The 20,689-nt window shown below is 40.0% G+C and overlaps 1 protein-coding gene across 1 annotated transcript in view; it reads left to right on the top strand.

Annotated features, from left to right (window-relative positions):
• Positions 1–20,689, top strand: part of kif1aa (kinesin family member 1Aa) — a 134,020-nt gene that overhangs the window by 66,602 nt on the left and 46,729 nt on the right. The window contains exons 26-32 of the mRNA XM_052130720.1: positions 1,483–1,782; positions 16,300–16,418; positions 18,396–18,481; positions 18,822–18,957; positions 19,321–19,483; positions 19,766–19,856; positions 19,955–20,073. Of these exons, the coding sequence (XP_051986680.1) occupies positions 1,483–1,782; positions 16,300–16,418; positions 18,396–18,481; positions 18,822–18,957; positions 19,321–19,483; positions 19,766–19,856; positions 19,955–20,073 (1,014 nt within the window). The remainder of the gene's footprint in view (positions 1–1,482; positions 1,783–16,299; positions 16,419–18,395; positions 18,482–18,821; positions 18,958–19,320; positions 19,484–19,765; positions 19,857–19,954; positions 20,074–20,689) is intronic.

The following is a 20,689-nucleotide window of genomic DNA, read 5'->3' as shown; positions in this document are numbered from 1 at the left end:
TAACTGTACTTTAGGCAGAAATATATTGATAATAAATATGATCATATCACTACTTCAGCTCTAGTAAATTTGTCATAGGCTACATTAGGGGAGTGAGGGAATATAATACATTTTTGTAACAACTAATAACTATTTATATGTTGTTTTTATTGTTTTTACATGTGTTTAGAGTAGATTTATAATTTCAAAAATGCAATAGTTTGTTTTATAGAATTCATGTTACATGGAACTATGGTAGATCCATGCTTCCATGTGTTTTCTATGGTCTTGTTAAAAAAAAAAAAACACTTTAAAAACTATAAGAAATATGTCATATATAATTAATAAATAAATAAAAAAATTTGAAAGGACAAACGCAAAATGCACTTTTTTATAGGTAGGAATACATTTGGTAGGGGGGTGTTCATCAAAGAATTTTGAGAAACACTGTGTTAAGCAATTTGTCATTACAGAGTGTTTAGGGGCAGGTTATTGGAGATGTATCATAGCATATTAGACTGACAGAAGTTAAATTAAACCAGCCAAACATATTTGTGCTGAGTTGATCGAGAAAGTGAGTTCTAGTTTTGTGTGCTATGTGCATCAGACAGTTAGAGAAAGAACTGTGGGCGGTCCGTGGGCATGCCATCTGAATCCTCACAGCCTTAATGTCATTCCCATCAAAGATCAAAGATGGTGCTGCTTTGAATAATGTCTATTGGGTGAGAGACATCCTCATTCCAGAAAGCATTTGATTGGACAAAAATCAGTATAGTGCATCAATATTTGTAGCCTGTTGTCCCAGAGGAGAAAGTTTTAAAGCTCATAGACATAAAAAAAAAGTCATGGACTAAAAAAGTCACAAAACTCTCATTTTGACTTAATGTGGTCTTTAAAATGTAAGGATGGGCCATCCACTTAAATATGCTGCAGTTTACATTTCAAACGTTTCATACCACTCATAATGGCTGTGTGCCACATGGTGTGTGGTCAGTTTAGTTTTTTTAAGGGCTGTATGTCTTGTAACCCTCCATGACCCAGCGACTATGCTGCTAAGATGGCTGGTAAAACTTTACAATAAGGTTTCATTTGTTAACATTAGTTAACAACATTAGTTAACTTGAACTAACAATTAAAAATACTTATTAAGCATGTATTAATCTTAGTTAATGTTAATTTCATTCTAAACTAATACATTTTTTTAAATCAAAAGATGTATTAGTTAACATTTAGTTAATGCACTATGAACTTACAGGAACAATTGTATTTTTATTAACTAACATTAACAAAGATTAATAAAGGATGTAACAAATATTTTGTTAATTGTTTATTCATGATAACTAATGCATTTATTAATGTTAACAAATGGAAACCTTATTGTAAAGTGTTACCAGTTGGCCTCTTAAAGTGTTTTCTTTACCACTTGCGAGTACAAAAACAAACTCTTAAATAGACAGAATGTCCCACATACTAACTGGGCTCTCGTGTCTTTGGCTACACCAGAAACCTCCTTTTCTCCACATGCCTTAGTGAGCAAGCGAGTAACCCTAACTCCTCCCCCACCCCCTCTGTGCCCATTTCGAACTCTGAACACACTGAGCTGGTCCATTCATGGTCCGACAAGAAGGTGGGAACAGAGTTGGATGACTTGGATGATGATTTCTTATTGGATGAACAATGCTTGGATTTTGAGGAGGAGGGGGAGGACAAGGAGGATGATGATGAGGGAGAGCTCTGCAGAAACTCCAACAAAGCGGAGGACCCATTTTACGATCGCTCCCCATTGTTCAGTGTAGTGGGAAGGTTGGTGAGGTTTCAGGAGCATGCTGGAAAAGGAAACTAGCTCTTTCACACTGAGACTACTGTGTTATTGTACAGTATTTTGTCTTACAATCTTATTGTACATTACATACACAAAGAAATCACACAAACATGCATATACAGTATAGTGCATGTAGGTTAAACTTGAGTTAACACTACACACACGTTCACAAACACATTCTCTATAAACACACATGATAAATAGGCCTTGATAATTGTAACCTCGAGGGTCAGGGTATATTCTGGCAAACCGTTTGCCAATCACGTCTAGCAATCGGCAAAGCAAAATGTGGCACACGCCATTTACCAACAAGCGATGGGTAACTCGCAAAGCACGCGGTTTACTTATAGATATGGAAATATCATATAGTTTATCAGAGCTTTTTGGATTTATAATGTTCCAAATATAGCCAGCAGATTGTTTGTGTTCTACTTTAACACTGGATTTAGCTATAAACAATCAATATTTATTGACTAAAACTTGTCTATTAATACCTGTTTGCGTGAACTTTAACTTTGAAATGTTTTAACTGGTGCCCCACCTCTTACTTCTCACCCCTCTTTATGCCGTTCTATGGTATCGTGCTGGGAAAACGGGAAGAAACATCGTGCTTTGCGAGTTACCCATCGCTTGTTGGTAAATGGCGTGTGCCACATTTTGCTTTGCCGATTGCTAGACGTGATTGGCAAACGGTTTGCCAGAATATACCCTGACCCTCGAGGAACACTGTTTAAAGATTGCTCTTTTAAGCTCAGGAGACTTCACTTGGATCGCAGTTTTGTTAAAGTATCAACTATCTGTCCATCTCAATAGGCTCCCTAGATCCCTATGTCGTGAATCAGTATATCGTGAATATGAATTCGGACACAGACAAGGGTGTTAATCCACTGAACATTGGGACACCTATGACTCAAACACCTGCAACATGATTATAAGATACCACATTAAAACACATGCATTTTCATTGTAGATTTTAAAAGACAAATTACAATATTATGAAAGATAAATTACATAAAGAAATAAAAATAAGGAGTGTATTTTTAACCTTCTAACAACTAATATTTTAAAGTTTTTTTCTCTTTCATGGTCATTATGAATGAAAGACATTACAAACAACATCTCCTTAATAGAGACTTAAGGATTTGACTTCATAGTTTTACACTTGTGCTCGTCTTCTATCAACTCAAAAGACTTCAGAAGACATGACAATGTTTCTGATAGTGGAACTTACTGAGCAACGATTCTCCCTGGGTTTTATGGTGTATTCTAGGAATTTTTAGTGACCGAACACCGGACTCCCTGATCAGTGCCCAGTCTACTGAACTAGGGAGCTAATTGAGACTAAAATTATCTAGGAGAAACAAAAATGGAAACAAATAAAACTGTTCTAATAATAAGTATATAGAGCTATAACGTTATTGAGGATATCCCAGACAATTTGGTCTTGGAAGAATTTGATGAGAAATGTTTGAGTTATTGAAATCTCTGGCTTTTTTATCTTGACAAACCTGAGCACAGTTTGTGACATTGTTGAGATCATTGATGAAAACTATTGAGGAGTTACATGAGTAATTCAGGTCTTTTGCTCAGAAAAAATATCTGAAAAGCAGGAGACATAAGCAGAAGTCCATTTGATCTCTATTTAATCTCTTTGGTGTCTAGGATAAACAACAGAGATATTAAAGAGAACCCTTATCCTGATTTTTAGTCAGCATGTCTGAACTTTACCCCTGTCTTCTCTCATTGCCATACATTTGGCTGTCATCAAATCGCTGCATACACACACCTTGAGCTTCTGGGTTTAATTTCAGCCTAATGATTTTGTTAATTGAAATTAGAATTGGCTCAATCTCAGCTACACGCCCGGCACAGCTATGCTTCTTGTGTCACGCTAAGGTCTGTGTCCATGCTTTCCATGCACTGCATCACTCATATTGGCTGTTTGTATTGTATGCTGCAGAAACAAATAAAACCAGAATTTCTTTAAATGGCATGAACCTGTGATGAATGAGAATGAACCATTCATCTAATGACAAACTAATTGGTTCCTGAAAAACAGCAGTATGGTTACTCAAAATGGTCACATATCTCAAGATGAAAGAGCTGGTTTCTAGCACAGCTGTCTCTCTTCTGGGCATGTAAGATCATACGCCTTATTTCGACCTTTTTTTTTGTGAGATTTTACATGGAAACCTTTGATGAATTGGCTCATTCTTTTAAGTTGCAATACACTGTACATTTGTGATAGCACAACCACTTTTTGCTGTATCTTATGTTGTATTCTTTAATTATTTGGTATTTAGCACTGATCTTGCTTGCAATGTCCAGTGCTGTCACTTTTGTGTCACTCTTTTAAACTTCAGTTAAACATGTTTTTGTCCAAAGCATGCATTTTTGGACCTCACCAAATCCCTTGTTTTGTTCAGTACAACTGTATCATACCATTTTTAACCCCCGACAATGGGCAATGTAGTCCTTGCTGGCATATGGATGGATTCCCTGGTCTTGGGAAAATATTCAAACATAGCTATTTCTAGTTTAGATCATGGATGTGTAGATTATACAAATACCCCAAATAAGATTGAATCTTAAACTCTGGGTTTGGGAAAATATTCAAACATAGGTATTTCTAGTTTAGATCATGGATGTGTAGATTTATGCAAATACCCCACAGACAAACAGGGTTTAGCACAATAACATATTTAGTCACTCTGCATGTACATATGAAATATATCAGCACTCAGTCACAAACCTTTATTTTATATAGTGTATACATTAGACACATAGGCCTATACATACTGTATATACCATACATAACGCCTCTTTTATTAGTTTTACTCCAAAATTTGAATATAAACATATAAATGTAAAAAAAAACCTAGCCTAAATTACCTTCCTGCATTTAACCCTGTAAAGCCTGACATATGAAAGACTTTTCAGAAAATTATACAGTATTTGTTTTATATTAAACCATTTTTAGTACCGTTAGACAAACTATAAAAATATATTTTTTATCTTATTTGATACCTTTAGGCTTATAAGGTTGTTACTCACCTGAGCCTCAGCAATTCATTTTTGTGTAGGACATTTGTTATTTAAGTTTCTCTCAGCCTATACATGCTAAAGTTAAGTATTATCAGAGGACTCCCTGGGCTTTTCAGAGATACCAAATGTTTGAGATTTGGCCATGGCAACTTTCTCTACTTAGTCTATAAATGTGGAATTAAATGTATCACAGTTCAGTTCAGCACATCTAGTACAATATGAATAAAATATTCTTTAAAAAAAAAAAGGATCATATTTTAGTGTGCAATGATAATGCAGGAAACCGATCTCAATAACATTTTCATTTATTAATGGCTGTTGTCGGCCACAGCCACACCTTACACTCTAACTGGAGAACTTCACTTGAAACCCAACATTGAAAACAGCTCTGAAAGAAATGTGCAACACAAAATGCACAAACAACATATCTCTAACAGTAAGAGTGTAACAAAAACAATAAACCATTTTTAAACATGCTAAACTAGCTCCAAGATCAGGTATGGCCTTGCCCAGTGGCGGTCCAGTTGGGGCTCCTGCCTTTTTTTCTGACTGGGCTGTAGACCCAAACAAGTTCCCCAGCAGTGAAGTGACGTCAACTGGCATGGAGGTCATATGCTCTTTTTATCGTATCCCTGCGCTCCACAGCTGTTTTCTGGTTTATTTATGCGCTGTCTCTAAGTGGTCCTGGAGCTGCATACTCAGGTCCTGCCAGGGCAAGCAGAGAATCTGGTGGCTGCCCAAAGGCCAACTCTGCGGGGGTCCTGATCTCTCTGCACAACATGAGCATTGCAGGTATGCAGAAGGTTGAATCCTGGACTGCTGAGTGGCATGCCATCAGGACTAGGGGTAAGTGAGTGTCCCAGTCGTACTGGTGCGTGGATGTTTAGATGGACAACTGCTCCACCAAGGTCCTACTGAATCTTTCCACCAGTCCTTCACATTGAGGGTGGATGGGAGTGGTGCAGGTCTTTGCAAATCCCAGATGCTCGTACATGGTACAAAATACCCAGAACTCAAAGTTTCTCCTTTGATCGCTATGGATATTCTGGGGGACACCAAGACATCTAAACATCCCCTCGACCAGGGTATTAACAACAGTCTCAGCTTCCTAATCAGGAAATGCTTATGCCTCTGGCCATTTTGTAAAGTAATCCATAGCAGTCAACATGAAATGGTTCCCCTGTGCCATGCTGGTAAATGGCCCCAAGACATCCACCAGCACCTCACACAGGGCAGTAACAGCAGATACGAATAGGCTCCCTTGGACCAGAATATTGTCCAGAAAGACAAGGCACTGATGATGTAGAACCTCCTCTATCACCCTTTCAAAAACTCAATGTGGCTGTGACGGCCCAGGTGGAGTCCGCACAAGAGCGGTAATGTTGTGTCATCGCTCCCACACACACACATTCATTTACACAGACATCAATTTATTCATTTCAGAATCCTTAAGTTTCTTTCCTTATTTTGTCATTCACATTTATTTGTTTAGTATAATGGGACAATAACTACACGGAACAAACAACATCCATTAATTCTTTATTGTTAAGTTTATATTTACAGCACATTTTTATTTACTTTGTTACTGATTTGAAGTGCACGCAAATTAGTTACATTGTATCTGTCACTTATATTTGTCTCTATTTTGAGTTTAAGTTTACCGGTGACCTTCAGGCATGGTCCACTGCAGCCGTATCCTGGCGTGGGGAAAGTGACGGCCGTATCCTGGCGCGATGAGAATTAGAGTCCGGGCAGGAACGGAGATTTAAGGGTTATTAGTTCCGCCCGGACATACCATTGCTGGGAGTGGTCCGGGGAGGAAGGAATGTTAATATCTTTTATTAATTGATTTCTTTAGTTGTACGTTTGTGGTATTTGACTGCATTTTGCTTGCTTAATTTTATTTACTATATATTTCTATTTTTGTCCTGATTTTGATTTATGTAAGGTTGTATGTTGAATGAGTAGTTAAATTGTTTTCCCTCTTAATTTGTAATGGGCCCATCCTTTCCTTTATAAGCTGTTGCTTTGTTCATTTCAGAGGTCAGCTTTAGTTTGTTTGGTTGTTTGTTTAATTGTTTCCGGATTTCATTTTCTGTTTGTTTATTTTTGTTGTAAGAAGTTTATGAGTTGTAAAGTTGTTTTTTTCTTTTTGGGTTCAAATAAACCCCATTTTTTCATTACAAAGCTGGTGTTCCTTGTTCCTGACTTCTCGGTCCCTCACATATGGTGGCAGTGGTGGGATGCTTCAGTCGGTCAAGGACACTAAGCAGTATTTGTTTTCTGCCCCTCGTGGCTGTTTTTTTTCCCCCTGTTATTATGAGTCGTACTTTGAAGAAAGGTGTGCCTAAAGCTCCTACCTTGCAGCAAGAGGAAGAAAGGGGTGAGGAGGATCAGGCCATTGTAGAAGGAGCTGAAGGAGGCGAGGCAACAGGAGACAGAGAAGTTTCGGTGACTGAGTTGGCAAATCTGCTTCGAGTCCACATGGCCAGGGCGGAAGGCCGGGAGACTGCAAGACAGCAGGAGCAGGCGGATCAGGAGCGACGGTTTAAGGCTCTCCAGCACCAGTTTGGTCTTTTGCAAATGGAGGTCCAAGCACGCACCTCTCCTGATCCTCACTTACCTGATGTTAACCGGGAGTTCCAGGGAAGGCCCGATGTGGATCGTTTAGATTCAGATGGAAACTCTGTGGCTTCAGTTCATCAGCAGAGTTTTGCTCAAGTTGGGAACAATGTAGGCCCACCATTATCTCAGATGCCTCGATTGGAGAAACTGAGTGACACTGATGATGTGGAACACTTTCTTGTTACTTTTGAACGGATTGCTGTTGCTTGTAGGTGGACTAAAACCGATTGGGTTTGGCATTTAATCCCTTTGCTGACTGGTAAAGCTAGAGCAGCCTACGTCCTTATGGACGTGGACGAGTCTACTGACTATGACAAAGTGAAGTGTGCTATTTTAAAGAAATATGATGTCAATGTTGAAACTTACCGACAAAAGTTCCGTTCCTTATTAGTGGATCCCACAGAGAGTCCAATAGAACTGTATAACCGGCTCAAGGAACTCTTTGGAAAGTGGATCCAGCCTCAGAGGAAGCGAGTGGAGGAGGTGAGTGAAATCATCATCCTGGAGCAATATCTTAGAATGCTGTCCCCTGAACTCCAGGTGTGGGTCCGAGAGAGAGATCCCAGCACCGCAGCGGAAGCAGCGTCTCTTGCGGATGTGTTTGTTGCAGCTAGAGGAAAGAGTAAGCCGTGGGCTTGGAAACCTGTTAATGTTCGCCATTCTCTTGACCTGCCTCATTTTCAGCAAAGGAAGGTGGAGGGGTCTGGTAAGCCCTACATGGGGAAACCTACTTCAGCCAAATTAAATTTTGCTCCTAAACGACCTCCCATATGTTACCTGTGTGGTCAAGAAGGGCACACTAAACCCAATTGTCCAAAAATCTCCGCTCAGCTTACCCAGCTATGTTTTGTACCAAGGAGGGAGGTAACTAAATCCCCAAGCTCTTTGAGAACTACCAATGTGGAGATAAATGGTGAGAAATTGACTGCTTTGATTGACACCGGCAGTGATCAGACTCTGGTTAGAAGAAAGTTCATATCACCCTCTTTGATCAGCACAGTTAACAAATTGCCTATTTGCTGTGTACATGGCGATGAGAGATTGTTACCTACCGCCAGTGTCTATGTCAAGATAGAAGAACAAACTTATCTGGTGAAGGTGGGGGTGGCTGATAACTTGTCTTTTCCTGTGATTCTGGGTCGAGATATACCAGTGCTGTTGGAGTTGTTGCACCCGATGCGACAGTGTCACGTGGTGGTGACCCGAGCAAAGGCGTAACCAGTCAGAGGGGATTGAACACACACTAAGTACTTTACCTTTCTTCAATGCAGAGATTGAGACCGTGGTGTCAAAGAGGAGGAAGACGAGAAGAGGAAAAAGACAAGAGAAGGTAAAATATGCTGCTCGTACAGTTTCTGAAAATATGGCCTGTGACTTGCCTGTGAACTTCCAGATGCCCACCAACATCGTTCAGATGCAGCAGGAAGATGCTAGTCTCACGGAGTGCTTTGCTAGAGCTGCAGAGGTAAGAGAGAAGTCTCTAGATGACAATACAGCCAGATATGTGATAACGAAGGGAATACTCTATCGGAAGATCGGGGTCCAGAAACAACTTGTGGTTCCACAGTGTGTTCGAGAGATGGTGTTACATCTGAGTCACTCGATTCCTTGGGCTGGCCACCTGGGGAAAAACAAGACTACTGCAAGAATCAAAAAGTGTTTTTTCTGGCCCGGTTTGAAGGCAGATGTGGCCCGATTTTGTAAAAGCTGTCCTGTTTGTCAGAAGGTGTCCCTCAGATGTCCGTCAAGAGCACCACTACAACCACTTCCTATTATTGGTACTCCGTTTGAGAGGCTTGGAATGGATGTCGTTGGACCAGTGGAGAGGAGTCGTGCAGGGAACCGTTTCATGCTGGTAATAACGGACTATTCCACCAGATACCCAGAGGTATTTCCGTTAAGATCTGTGAAGGCTGAAACCTGTGGCTACTTCCTTGGTCCAGTTATTTTCCAGGGTCGGATTTCCAGCAGAAATTCTAACCGACCAGGGCACCAATTTCATGTCTACCTTGTTGAAGCAGGTCTACCAGCTCTTAGGAATTAAGAGTCTGCGTACTACTCCCTACCATCCCCAAACAGATGGGTTGACTGAGCGGTTTAACCAGACTTTGAAACAGATGTTAAGAAAGTTTGTGAGTGAGACTGGCCAAGACTGGGATCAATGGTTGCCCTATCTGCTTTTTGCTTATCGGAAGTCCCTCAGGCTTCCACAGGTTTTTCCCCTTCGAGCTGTTGTATGGCCGTGATGTCAGGGGCCCGTTGGCTCTGCTCCAGGAGATGTGGGAAGGGAGTCCTGAAAAGAAAGAGCCTACCAGTGTTGTCTCTTATGTTCTACAAATGAGGGAACGTTTGCAGGAGATGACCGCTTTGGCTCAGAATCATTTGGCGGAAGCCAGAGAAAAGCAGAAGACTTGGTATGACCCTCTGGCTCGAGAACGAGATCTGGAGGTCGGTAAGAAAGTACTTGTCATGTTGCCCAGTCGAGAGAGTAAACTGCTAGCAAAATGGCAGGGTCCTTACGACATCAAGAAACGCCTGGGTCCTACGACTTATGAAATCAGTATGCCGGGTCAAGATCGATCTAGTCGGGTATTGCACGCTAACCTGTTGAAGGAGTGGGTTCCCCGTCCTGAAAAGTCACAGTCACTGATGATTCGTAGTATGGAAGAGGAAGAATCCGATGAGCAGTATCTGCCACAGCCCATTCCGGGGACATCGGGTTAGATCATCTAACAGATTCCCAGCGGTCACAGGTACAAGTTCTCTTCACTTCTTCAAAGGTATTTTCTGAATATCCTGGGTTTACCAACTTGATTGAGCACGGTGTAGTACTGAAACCTGATGCTGCCGTGAAACGCCAGAGTTATAGGATACCTGAGAAATTCCAGGTGACATTGCAGGAAGAGGTGGATCTTATGCTTCGTTTGGGCATCATTGAGCCTTCGAAAAGTGAGTGGTGTCACCCCATCGTCCTTGTGCCAAAGAAGGACGGGAGTATAAGGTTCTGTATTGATTTCCGATATCTGAACTCAGTATCGCAGTTTGATTCCTACCCTACCCCTCGCATAAGTGACCTAATTGATCGCTTGGGCCAATCCAAATATCTGACAACAATGGACCTTTCTAAAGGCTATTGGCAAATTCCACTGACTCCGCCTCGAGGCCCTTGACTGCATTCAGAACGTCAAGGGGCCTTTTCCATTTCAAGGTGTTACCTTTTGGCCTTCATGGGGCCGTGGCGACCTTTCAGAGGTTAATAGACCAAGTATTACGTGGTTTATCTTTTGCTGCTGCATATCTTGACGATATTGTAATTTACAGTAACACCTGGGAGGAACATGTGCAGCATCTACGAGAAATCTTGCAGCGCCTTCAGAATGCCGGACTGACTGTCAACCCCACCAAGTGTGCTGTAGCTAAGCAAGAGACTGAATACCTGGGCTATGTCATTGGCCAGGGTGTTGTAGCGACCGCAGGTGAAGAAAGTTCAAGCCTTGGAGAAGTGTGTGGTGCCCCAGACACGTAAGGCCCTACGATCTTTCTTGGGTATGGCTGGTTTTTACCATCGCTTTGTCCCCAACTTTTCCAGCAGGGCTGCTCTACTGACAGATATTGTGGGGGCACGTTGTCCGAACCAACTACAGTGGACCGAGGAGAGATTGAAAGCCTTCCGAGACATCCAGGGAGCTTTGACGACTTGCGCTGTACTACACAATCCTGACTTTGGTCAACCTTTCATTGTACAGACTGATGCCTCTGAGAGGGGAGTAGGAGCCGTACTATTGCAAGGGCCAACAGAGAACCGACAGCCAGTGGCTTATATTAGTCGCAAACTGTTTCCAAGAGAAGTACGTTATTCAACGGTGGAAAAGGAGTGTTTAGCTATAAAGTGGGCGTTGGATTCCCTACGATACTATCTACTAGGCCGTGAGTTTACCCTGGAGACTGATCACAAAGCATTGCAATGGTTGGAGAAAATGAAGGATTCTAATGGAAGGATTACAAGATGGTATCTCGCCATGCAGCCCTTCAGATTCAGGATACAACATGTGTCTGGTAAAGTCAACTGTACTGCTGACTATCTCTCCCGCTCTACGGGCGAGATTTCTGAAGAGGGGGAAATGTGACGGCCCAGGTGGAGTCCGCACAAGAGCTGTAATGTTGTGTCATCGCTCCCACACACACACATTCATTTACACAGACATTAATTTATTCATTTCAGAATCCTTAAGTTTCTTTCCTTATTTTGTCATTCACATTTATTTGTTTAGTATAATGGGACAATAACTACACGGAACAAACAACATCCATTAATTCTTTATTGTTAAGTTTATATTTACAACACATTTTTATTTACTTTGTTACTGATTTGAAGTGCACGCAAATTAGTTACATTGTATCTGTCACTTATATTTGTCTCTATTTTGAGTTTAAGTTTACCGGTGACCTTCAGGCATGGTCCACTGCAGCCGTATCCTGGCGTGGGGAAAGTGACGGCCGTATCCTGGCGCGATGAGAATTAGAGTCCGGGCAGGAACGGAGATTTAAGGGTTATTAGTTCCGCCCGGACATACCATTGCTGGGAGTGGTCCGGGGAGGAAGGAATGTTAATATCTTTTATTAATTGATTTCTTTAGTTGTACGTTTGTGGTATTTGACTGCATTTTGCTTGCTTAATTTTATTTACTATATATTTCTATTTTTGTCCTGATTTTGATTTATGTAAGGTTGTATGTTGAATGAGTAGTTAAATTGTTTTCCCTCTTAATTTGTAATGGGCCCATCCTTTCCTTTATAAGCTGTTGCTTTGTTCATTTCAGAGGTCAGCTTTAGTTTGTTTGGTTGTTTGTTTAATTGTTTCCGGATTTCATTTTCTGTTTGTTTATTTTTGTTGTAAGAAGTTTATGAGTTGTAAAGTTGTTTTTTTCTTTTTGGGTTCAAATAAACCCCATTTTTTCATTACAAAGCTGGTGTTCCTTGTTCCTGACTTCTCGGTCCCTCACAGTGGCCCTCATCAGCTCCAACTGACAGCCATGATCTCTCAAACCCACAAAGCATATGTCTTGTACCTCTGCTATCCACACAATGTTCCGCATCAGTGTCAGCAGTCCCCTCCCCCTCACTGGCGCTAGCTCACCAGTAACTGTGCGAAGCAGAACTGCTGTGTCCTCCAGGTGCATTCCCTTTAGCACCACCTCAGGTCAGACCACTGTAACTGTAGACCTTAACAAAAGCCTGAGATTGAAGTTCTCCCTACCACCACCACAGTTTCAGGTTCATCAGTCCTGCTGTTCATGGTGGATGGTACTGCCTGCACCTCCAATGGGCGGGACATGGGTGTGGGGGCCTGCAGAATCCCACTAACTGCAACCCTGCTTTGTTTCCTGTCTCCTTTGCTAATGCAGGGCTGTTTTTAACCAAGTTTACTGGCTGACCACACAGCCAGCAGAGACAGCTTCTTGTCTTTTGGCATGTGGGTGGGGGCACAGCCAACCTCCTGATCATCTCTGAAATTTCCTCCCTCTCTGATGTCCCACTATGGCTTTTGTGCTCATATTTCCATACCTCCAGCTGTTCTTACTGTGGGACATGTGGTGTTTCCTGCCCCCAATTGCGCAGCTCCCACTGCCATTTCTCTCTCCAGCATCAGCTCTAGGGCTTCAGTCAGGTCGCGTGGGTGGTCAAACTGCGTATGGACGCATAGCTCTGCTGGGGAGAGCACTCTGATGTACTGATCACGGGCCAACTCGCTCTGCACGGCCGGTGGAATGTTCACGAAAGCCTGTCACGCTAAACTCTCAATGTCATTCGCCAAAGCTTGCAATGGTTCACCTAGCAATCTTTGCTGGCTATGCAGTTCAGATTGGAAACACTTTCCAAAACGGCGCCTCAATGCGCCAACTAACGCTCTGTAATCAGCTTTCTCATTCGGGTCAAGCAGCAGCATCATTCACATCATCATTCAAACACAGAGCGAACTGAAGGAGTTTCTTGCCCTCGCTAGAAGCTCAGACTGTGGTAAATCGGATTGGAAGGCTTTTCACTCAGAGTATTTCGGCATCTTTACTCCAACCTGTTTACATGGCTCATAGGTACATCCATCTTTGTTTACCTCCATGCAAGCTGCTTCTGCAATCTTTGTTTACATTTGCGCCAAACCCTTTCGCAGCTGGCACGCAATGGCGGTCAGCTCCGTAGCTCTTAGCAGCAGCTGGGTACTGCTCCCTCATTACTGCATTCTCTATCTCATGACACCTGGAGCGCCAATTGGATGTTTGTACTCCATCCACTAGGGCGTACTCCTCATCGCCCTCTTCCATTTGAAAACGGTCCATCTCCCAATGCAGTGTTAGCGGCTAGGCAGGTAATGGGGCGCTGGCTATGTTCAGCATTTTCAGCTCACAGTTATACGCCTCTGTGTAGTTTTCCTTCTGACACCAGTAGTAGCGTTCAATGATAATGCAGGAGACCGATTTCAATAGTGTTTTCACTGATCAATGGCTGTTGTTTGCTAATGCCACACCTCACACTCTAACTGGAGAACTTCATTTAAAAAGCATGAAACCCAACTACCCACAGTATCCCAACATAAGAGTCACTATTCGCACAAGTCTGCTATTAAGGTAAATCAGTAGCAAAACTTGAAAGCTTGCATATTTGGATTTGAAAACGTACATTAATAGCACCGATGAGAAAACGTGTAAAATAAAAATTTGAAGTTGAATATACTGACTCTGCACTCACAGAAAATAATTAAAAGCTTTTTTTCTGTATTCACAATTGCAGACTAGTAAAAAATGTCACATTACAACTACAGACACAAATTTGTATTAAACATTAACTTTTGTACTTAATTCATTTTCACAGTACAACCACAAATCAGCACTTACAACCTCTCAAATGTGGCATTGCAACTTAAAATCTTCCCGCCTTGATTTTTACAACTACTTTTGTGAAAAACCTGTAGCAAAACTCAATTGTGCACTCGTAAAATCCTTATGCGAGAGAGATGGGCATTTCTAAACTATTCAATGAAAGTTGGGAATCTCAGTGTAGAAATAAGTGGGCGTTTCCAAACCAGGATGGGTGTTTATAAACTAACCAATGAAAGTAGGGAATCTCAGTGGTTTGAAAACGCCCACTGATTCGGAATTTTTTTTTGTTCTGCAGAGATATAAGTCTTGGTGGAGGGGTCAATTAAGTATTTTTATTGGTTAATGCCTAGCCAATGAATGCCACCGGTGTAGATCGTGTTAACTGGGGATGTGAGTGGGCATGTGAATCATTTCACTTGCCTTTTTAGCAGATTTGTTCAATGTGAATTGGCAAAGAGCTAAGAAAATTGCATATTATATTTTTTTGTAACATTATTAACACATTTTGTTTTGACACAGTTTAACAGTTATTGTTATGGTTTCACAGAGTAACATCTGATATCCCATGTTAACGTGGGACATTGGTTTGAATTGGATCCGGTGACTACACTGTCACTGAATGTACTGCCAGTAGGATTAACCACTGGACCAGCATCCCAGCTCTAACCTGAAAATCAACAAAGTGACAGATTTAATAATCAGGTCATTATTCATTATAAAGAAATACAAGCAATTGAAAGTGTATTATTGACACATATCAGCCTATGATGCCTTAATGTTTAAAACAATTTTTTCAATTTGTGATGTGCTGCTCTGACAAGTGTAAACGCCTGTTCAGTTTCCAACCAATGTCCCACGTTAACATGGGAAACCAGATGTTACCCTGTGAAACCAGTCAAATTAATTAGAACAGACTTCAATGAAACAAAGCAGATTAATAATGATTCCAACATTGTTTTTATAATGTGCAAAACATCTTTTCTTTGCTTCTTAGCAATTTACATTGAAGGAATCGGCTGAAAAGGCAAGATAATTCGTTCACATGCATGCGCACATCGCCAGTTAACTCCATCCACAACGGTGGCATTCATTGGCTAGACATCAACCAATAAAATGACTTCATTGACCCCCTCCCCTGTCAAACACTTGTCTTTCTCTCTCGCATCAGGAATTTACAAGTGCACAAGTGAGTTTTACCACAGGTTTTCGCAAAACTAGTTGCTAAATTCAAGGCGTGAAGAGTTAAAGTTGCAGTGCCAGATTTGAGAGGTTGAAAGTGCCGATTTGAGGTTGTACTGTGAAAATTAAAGTACAAAAGTTAATTTCTAATGCAAGATTGTGTCTGTAGTTGTATTTATGTCAATGTAATTTGACAAATTTGTGACTACTTGTTTGCAATTATGAATTCAAATACAAGCTTTGAATTATTGTCTATGAGTGCAGATTGCAACATTCAACTTCAAATTTGTATTCTACAAGTTTTCACATCGGTGCTGTGAGTGTAAATTTCAACTTACAAGTACACATATTTATTGTACAAGTTCTCAAATCCATATATGCAAGCTCTCGAGTTTTGCTACTGATTTACCTTTTATAGTCTGCCACTATTTTAAAAAGATTGATATAAACATTGAAACAACTTATTTCACAAATAACCACTAGATGGTGCCATAAACATGTGAAACTTATGTACCATAGGTTGTTTGCCTCATCAGCTTGCAGAGAGTGAAACAAGAGCCACCAAACATTGTGTATCATATTTGATACACAGAGCTTTATATGTATCCTGATCTTTGAGGAACAATCAGGAATTTGTATCCTGATCTTCAGTCTGCTCAGGGCCACAGCACTTCTTGCCTGTGTTTAGTTGCTTTGCTTCTCATTTTTAGTTTTTTCCTGTATGCTCTATGGTTGTTATTTTACTTCCCTCTAAAATATTTCCCTCTTCTTTAGGGCTTTTGTGTATTTGAGCAATCTGCTCTATCCTGTGCCGCTGGTGCATCGGGTCGCAATCGTCAGTGAGAAGGGCGAGGTCAAAGGTTTCCTCAGAGTCGCTGTACAGGCCATATCAGGTAAGATTAGGACTGCAGATATCCCGTAGAAAAACAAATTATGAATAATATTCCCAGGTCTAATTACACTGGTGAGTGGCACATTTTCCCTCTTCATTATCCTGCATCACTTGTGTGTAGATCAGTGGTGCTCAACTGGTTTTGCTTTAGGACTCAAGTGGACTCCGTAAGATTCAATTTGTTAAGATTACCGGTAGTTGTAGACCTTTTTAAACACAGGAGCGCAATTTAAGATTTTTGACAGGAATGAATGAAAACAAGGCTGTGAGGGATAGATGTACAATTTCTTCAATGGGTTGTACAGATGTTTTAATTTGTTTTATCATTTTGCTGACAAAACATTGAAAAAATATCTTTCCAAGATATTTCAGTAGTGAAAAACACTACTGGAAAATTAGATATAAACTAGGAGCTTTTTGATAGCTTTATATGGTGCCTGTAATTGAGGAGAACAGCCTCATTTTCATTCCCTTTAAAAAGATGCCAATACTGTGAATTAGGTCTATCAAACGGGTATCTGGAATACTCATTCTGATTGGTCAATGGAGCCATAGCAGTCTGATATTTATCAGTAACAGCTGCACATCCAGGGATTAAAACACATCAGACCTGTCATCTTTCCTACATCACTTATCACTCTGCAAGTGTGAGTGTAGCAGTAGGCAGCTGGTACGTGATAGCTGTGCAGTGTGTAAACCTCACTCTCCTGGCCTTAAGAGAGACACTAGCAACCAAGGCTAGAGGCTATGGCTTTTATAGCCTACTTGCTATTGGATCCGACTCCCATGCCGGGAATCGCCAGTTCGAATCCAGCTAGTTGAGTAGGACCGGTGACATAAGCTAATAAAATAATATCAACTCATATCAATGTTTCATGTCCATTAATTTATTTGCCAACTAGTCATGTAATAAGCTGGATAATTAACAGCAGGATTTTCATTTTCACAAAATAAACACTACCAGAACTCAAATGCAAATCAGCTGTTCAGTGAATTCTTTCATCTCACATAATGCCATAATTTCTATGCAAATCAATGTTTTCCATTCATTTAATTATTTGATTAGTAGCTGTGTAGTAAGCTGTATAATACACAGTTAGCCAGTTTTTGCAAAATAAACCCTTAATTTTAGTTAATTAGTTTTGATCAACCTTTCTGGGTTTATTTTGCAATAACAACTGGCTGACTACATTATAGCTTACTAAATGCATTAGTTATCATGAACTAAGAATCAGTCAATGATTCTTAGTTCATGATATGTTAATGGAACCAACTTAATGGAAAAATGTATTAGTATACAGTATTTTAAAATGAACCAAGATTCTGTATTAAGTATTGTTCATTGGTAATGCTAACCAAAGTAGTTATGAATACAAACTTTTTTGAAAACAAAAATGCCATTAAAATCAATCATTGAAATGTATCTTTTTATTATTATTATATTTATTAAACCAAGAAATCACAGCACAAAACACAGTGTGGTTAACTTGCAATTGAACCCATATTTAATGTAGTCAGCTTTTTTTTACCTTTTTTGTTTTCCTTTTGTTTATGCTTTTCGAGGATAAAGGCATGTCACAAAATCTGTCCATGTTGGCATCTACCTAATTTCTATAATGTAGAGAAGTGTAAAGTCTATTTTTTTTGCTAATCTAACTGCAAAATTATGTCAAGGTTAGTTGCATTTTATTATTAGTTGCCTTATTAGTTTTTGCTCTGCTGTTAGTGACCCAATCAGAAGACTAACCATTTTGAGTTTGACCAACCATTTGAGAACCACTGATCTAGAATCAAAACTTTTTATTCAAGTGGTAGGTAGGATATACATTGATGTATGTTTTAGGGAAATAGGAAATAGGTTATTGGGGGATTTCTGGGGTGAGAGTGTATTTAGACCTTGGAGATTATCTATCTGAAGGGCAGTTTGTGTGTGACTTCGTGAGGAAGTGATGTGAAGGTTCTCTGGTTTTTCCTCCAGCCGATGAGGAGGCACCAGACTACGGCTCTGGTGTCAGACAGTCGGGGACCGCTAAGATTTCTTTTGAAGACCAGCAGTTTGAGAAGGTATTTTTTACATATTTAAACTCTTAAAAATAAGGAATGACATAATGAAACACTCTATTAGAAGACCAAGGTCCCCTTAAAATCCGTATTGACCATCTTACCCAAGCATGGATTTCCTTGCTGGTCCTGGCTGTTTTATGCTGGTTTTGGTGCTGGTCTAGCTTGTAAAGCTGGTTGACCAAGGTGTTTTTTCTTAAGATAATTAAGCATTCTTTTGAAGACACCCCAGCATCCTGTACTGGGCCCAGCATCCAAAACACAACATATGATGGTCTTATGTATGTATATATGTATATATGACTGAAACTCACTTGAAGTGTCACCATTTCCTGTTGAGCAGTTCCAATCAGAGTCCTGCCATTCTGGTCTGTCCCATGCTGGGGTTTCTCAGGAGGAACTACGGATTGTGGAAGGGGAGGGCCAGAATGCAGAGATGAGTCTGTCAGCAGATGAGGTCAACAATAATACATGTTCAGGTAATACATACTTAGGTTTTTTAGTTTTTTTTAAACATGAGAGCAACTTTATTGTAAAGTTTGATCACATAACAATATTTTTTTTCCCTAAATTTACTGTTAAATTTGCATGACCTGTGTGTGTGTTAGGGCTATATCTGGCAAAACAAAAAGCTTGAATGTCCTTAATTGAATCTTTTTTATTTTATTCTAAAAATGCAAAAATATAGATATATTTTTGGGTGTGGATTAATATATAATAATTATAATTATGATATACTGTAGTCTATAGTCTAGTAGTCTATGGAATGTGTCTACAGTATATCATGGAGTTTCCCCATTTCTTTCACTTGAATTATCTTTTATTTCATGTGGTTGTCTTAGCTAACCCAGAGGAGCTAGACAGCCCTGTCAAAGCAGGTCTTGATGGCATACTGGATGGAGCTCTGGATCACTTGAAGATTGGAGATGTCTTTACATTCAGAGTTACTGTGCTGCAGGCGTCAAGCATATCTGCAGAGTATGCAGACATATTCTGTCAGTTCAAGTGAGTGAAACTATTCAATTCTAAACATAAATGTTATGATGTTTTCTAAAAAAAAAAAAAAACCTTCCCTGCTGAAAAGACCAGAATGGCTGGTCACTAGCAACGTTGTGATTTGGATGCTGGTCCCCAGCATGGAAATTTATTTTGGTCTACACTGGTCTTTTCAGCAGCATTTTTCATTAAAACCGTGTTTCTGTAAATGTGCATGAACATTTGTCAGTTTAAAGGCAGTGTTATTATTCTGTATCTAATTTACTTTTATTAAACTCTCCCCATTTGTAGTTTTATTCACAGGCACGATGAAGCATTTTCCACAGAGCCATTGAAGAACACTGGACGTGGTCCACCACTTGGCTTCTATCATGTGCAGAATGTAAGATCTACACTTAACACTGTAGCACACAGCACCACATTATACTGTTTTATTAGACTGTATAAAATGGTAAAACCCTTGTTTCTCTCATTTTCCAGATTGCAGTGGAGGTGACCAAGTCCTTTATTGAGTACATAAAGACTCAGCCAATCGTGTTTGAAGTCTTTGGACATTACCAGAAACAGCCTTTTCCTTCGCTCTGCAAGGATCTCATTAGGTAGGTCCTGGGACATATTTATTATTTCCAACATTGATTAAACCATTAGCTCACTCAATTAAAATTCTGTCATCATTTATTCACCCTCATGTAGTTCCAAGCACACAGTACTTGTTAAAGGGATAATTCACCCCCAAAACAATTATGCTCTCATCGTTTACTCACCCTACTGAACACAAACAATGGTTTTTAGGAGAATATTTCAGCTCTGTACGTCCTCACAGAAAAATGTAATGGATACCAACATTTTGAAGGTCCAAAAAGCATAAAAGCAGCATAAAATCTATCCATATGACTCCAGTAGTTAAATCCATATCTTCAGAAGTGATATGATAGGTAGGGCTGTAGCTAACGATTATTTTGATAATCGACTAATCTAACAATTATTAGAATGATTATTCGGGCGATTATTGCAACAATGAATCATTGGCTCTTAACCGATTATTCAGCTTGTGCTCCGACTTAAAAGGTTGTTTTAAATGAGCTAGCTAACAATAAAGCAGACAAAATCATAAAAAATACCTCTAAATTACATTTACTGAATTAAAGGAAAAAATAAGTTTTATTAAGTTTAATTCAGTAAAAAAATCACTGCAAAAATTCCTATTGTTTTCAT

This window comes from Xyrauchen texanus, chromosome 7, assembly GCF_025860055.1.
Source record: "Xyrauchen texanus isolate HMW12.3.18 chromosome 7, RBS_HiC_50CHRs, whole genome shotgun sequence".
Lineage (NCBI taxonomy): Eukaryota > Metazoa > Chordata > Actinopteri > Cypriniformes > Catostomidae > Xyrauchen > Xyrauchen texanus.
This window is presented reverse-complemented; position numbering and strand designations above follow the sequence as displayed.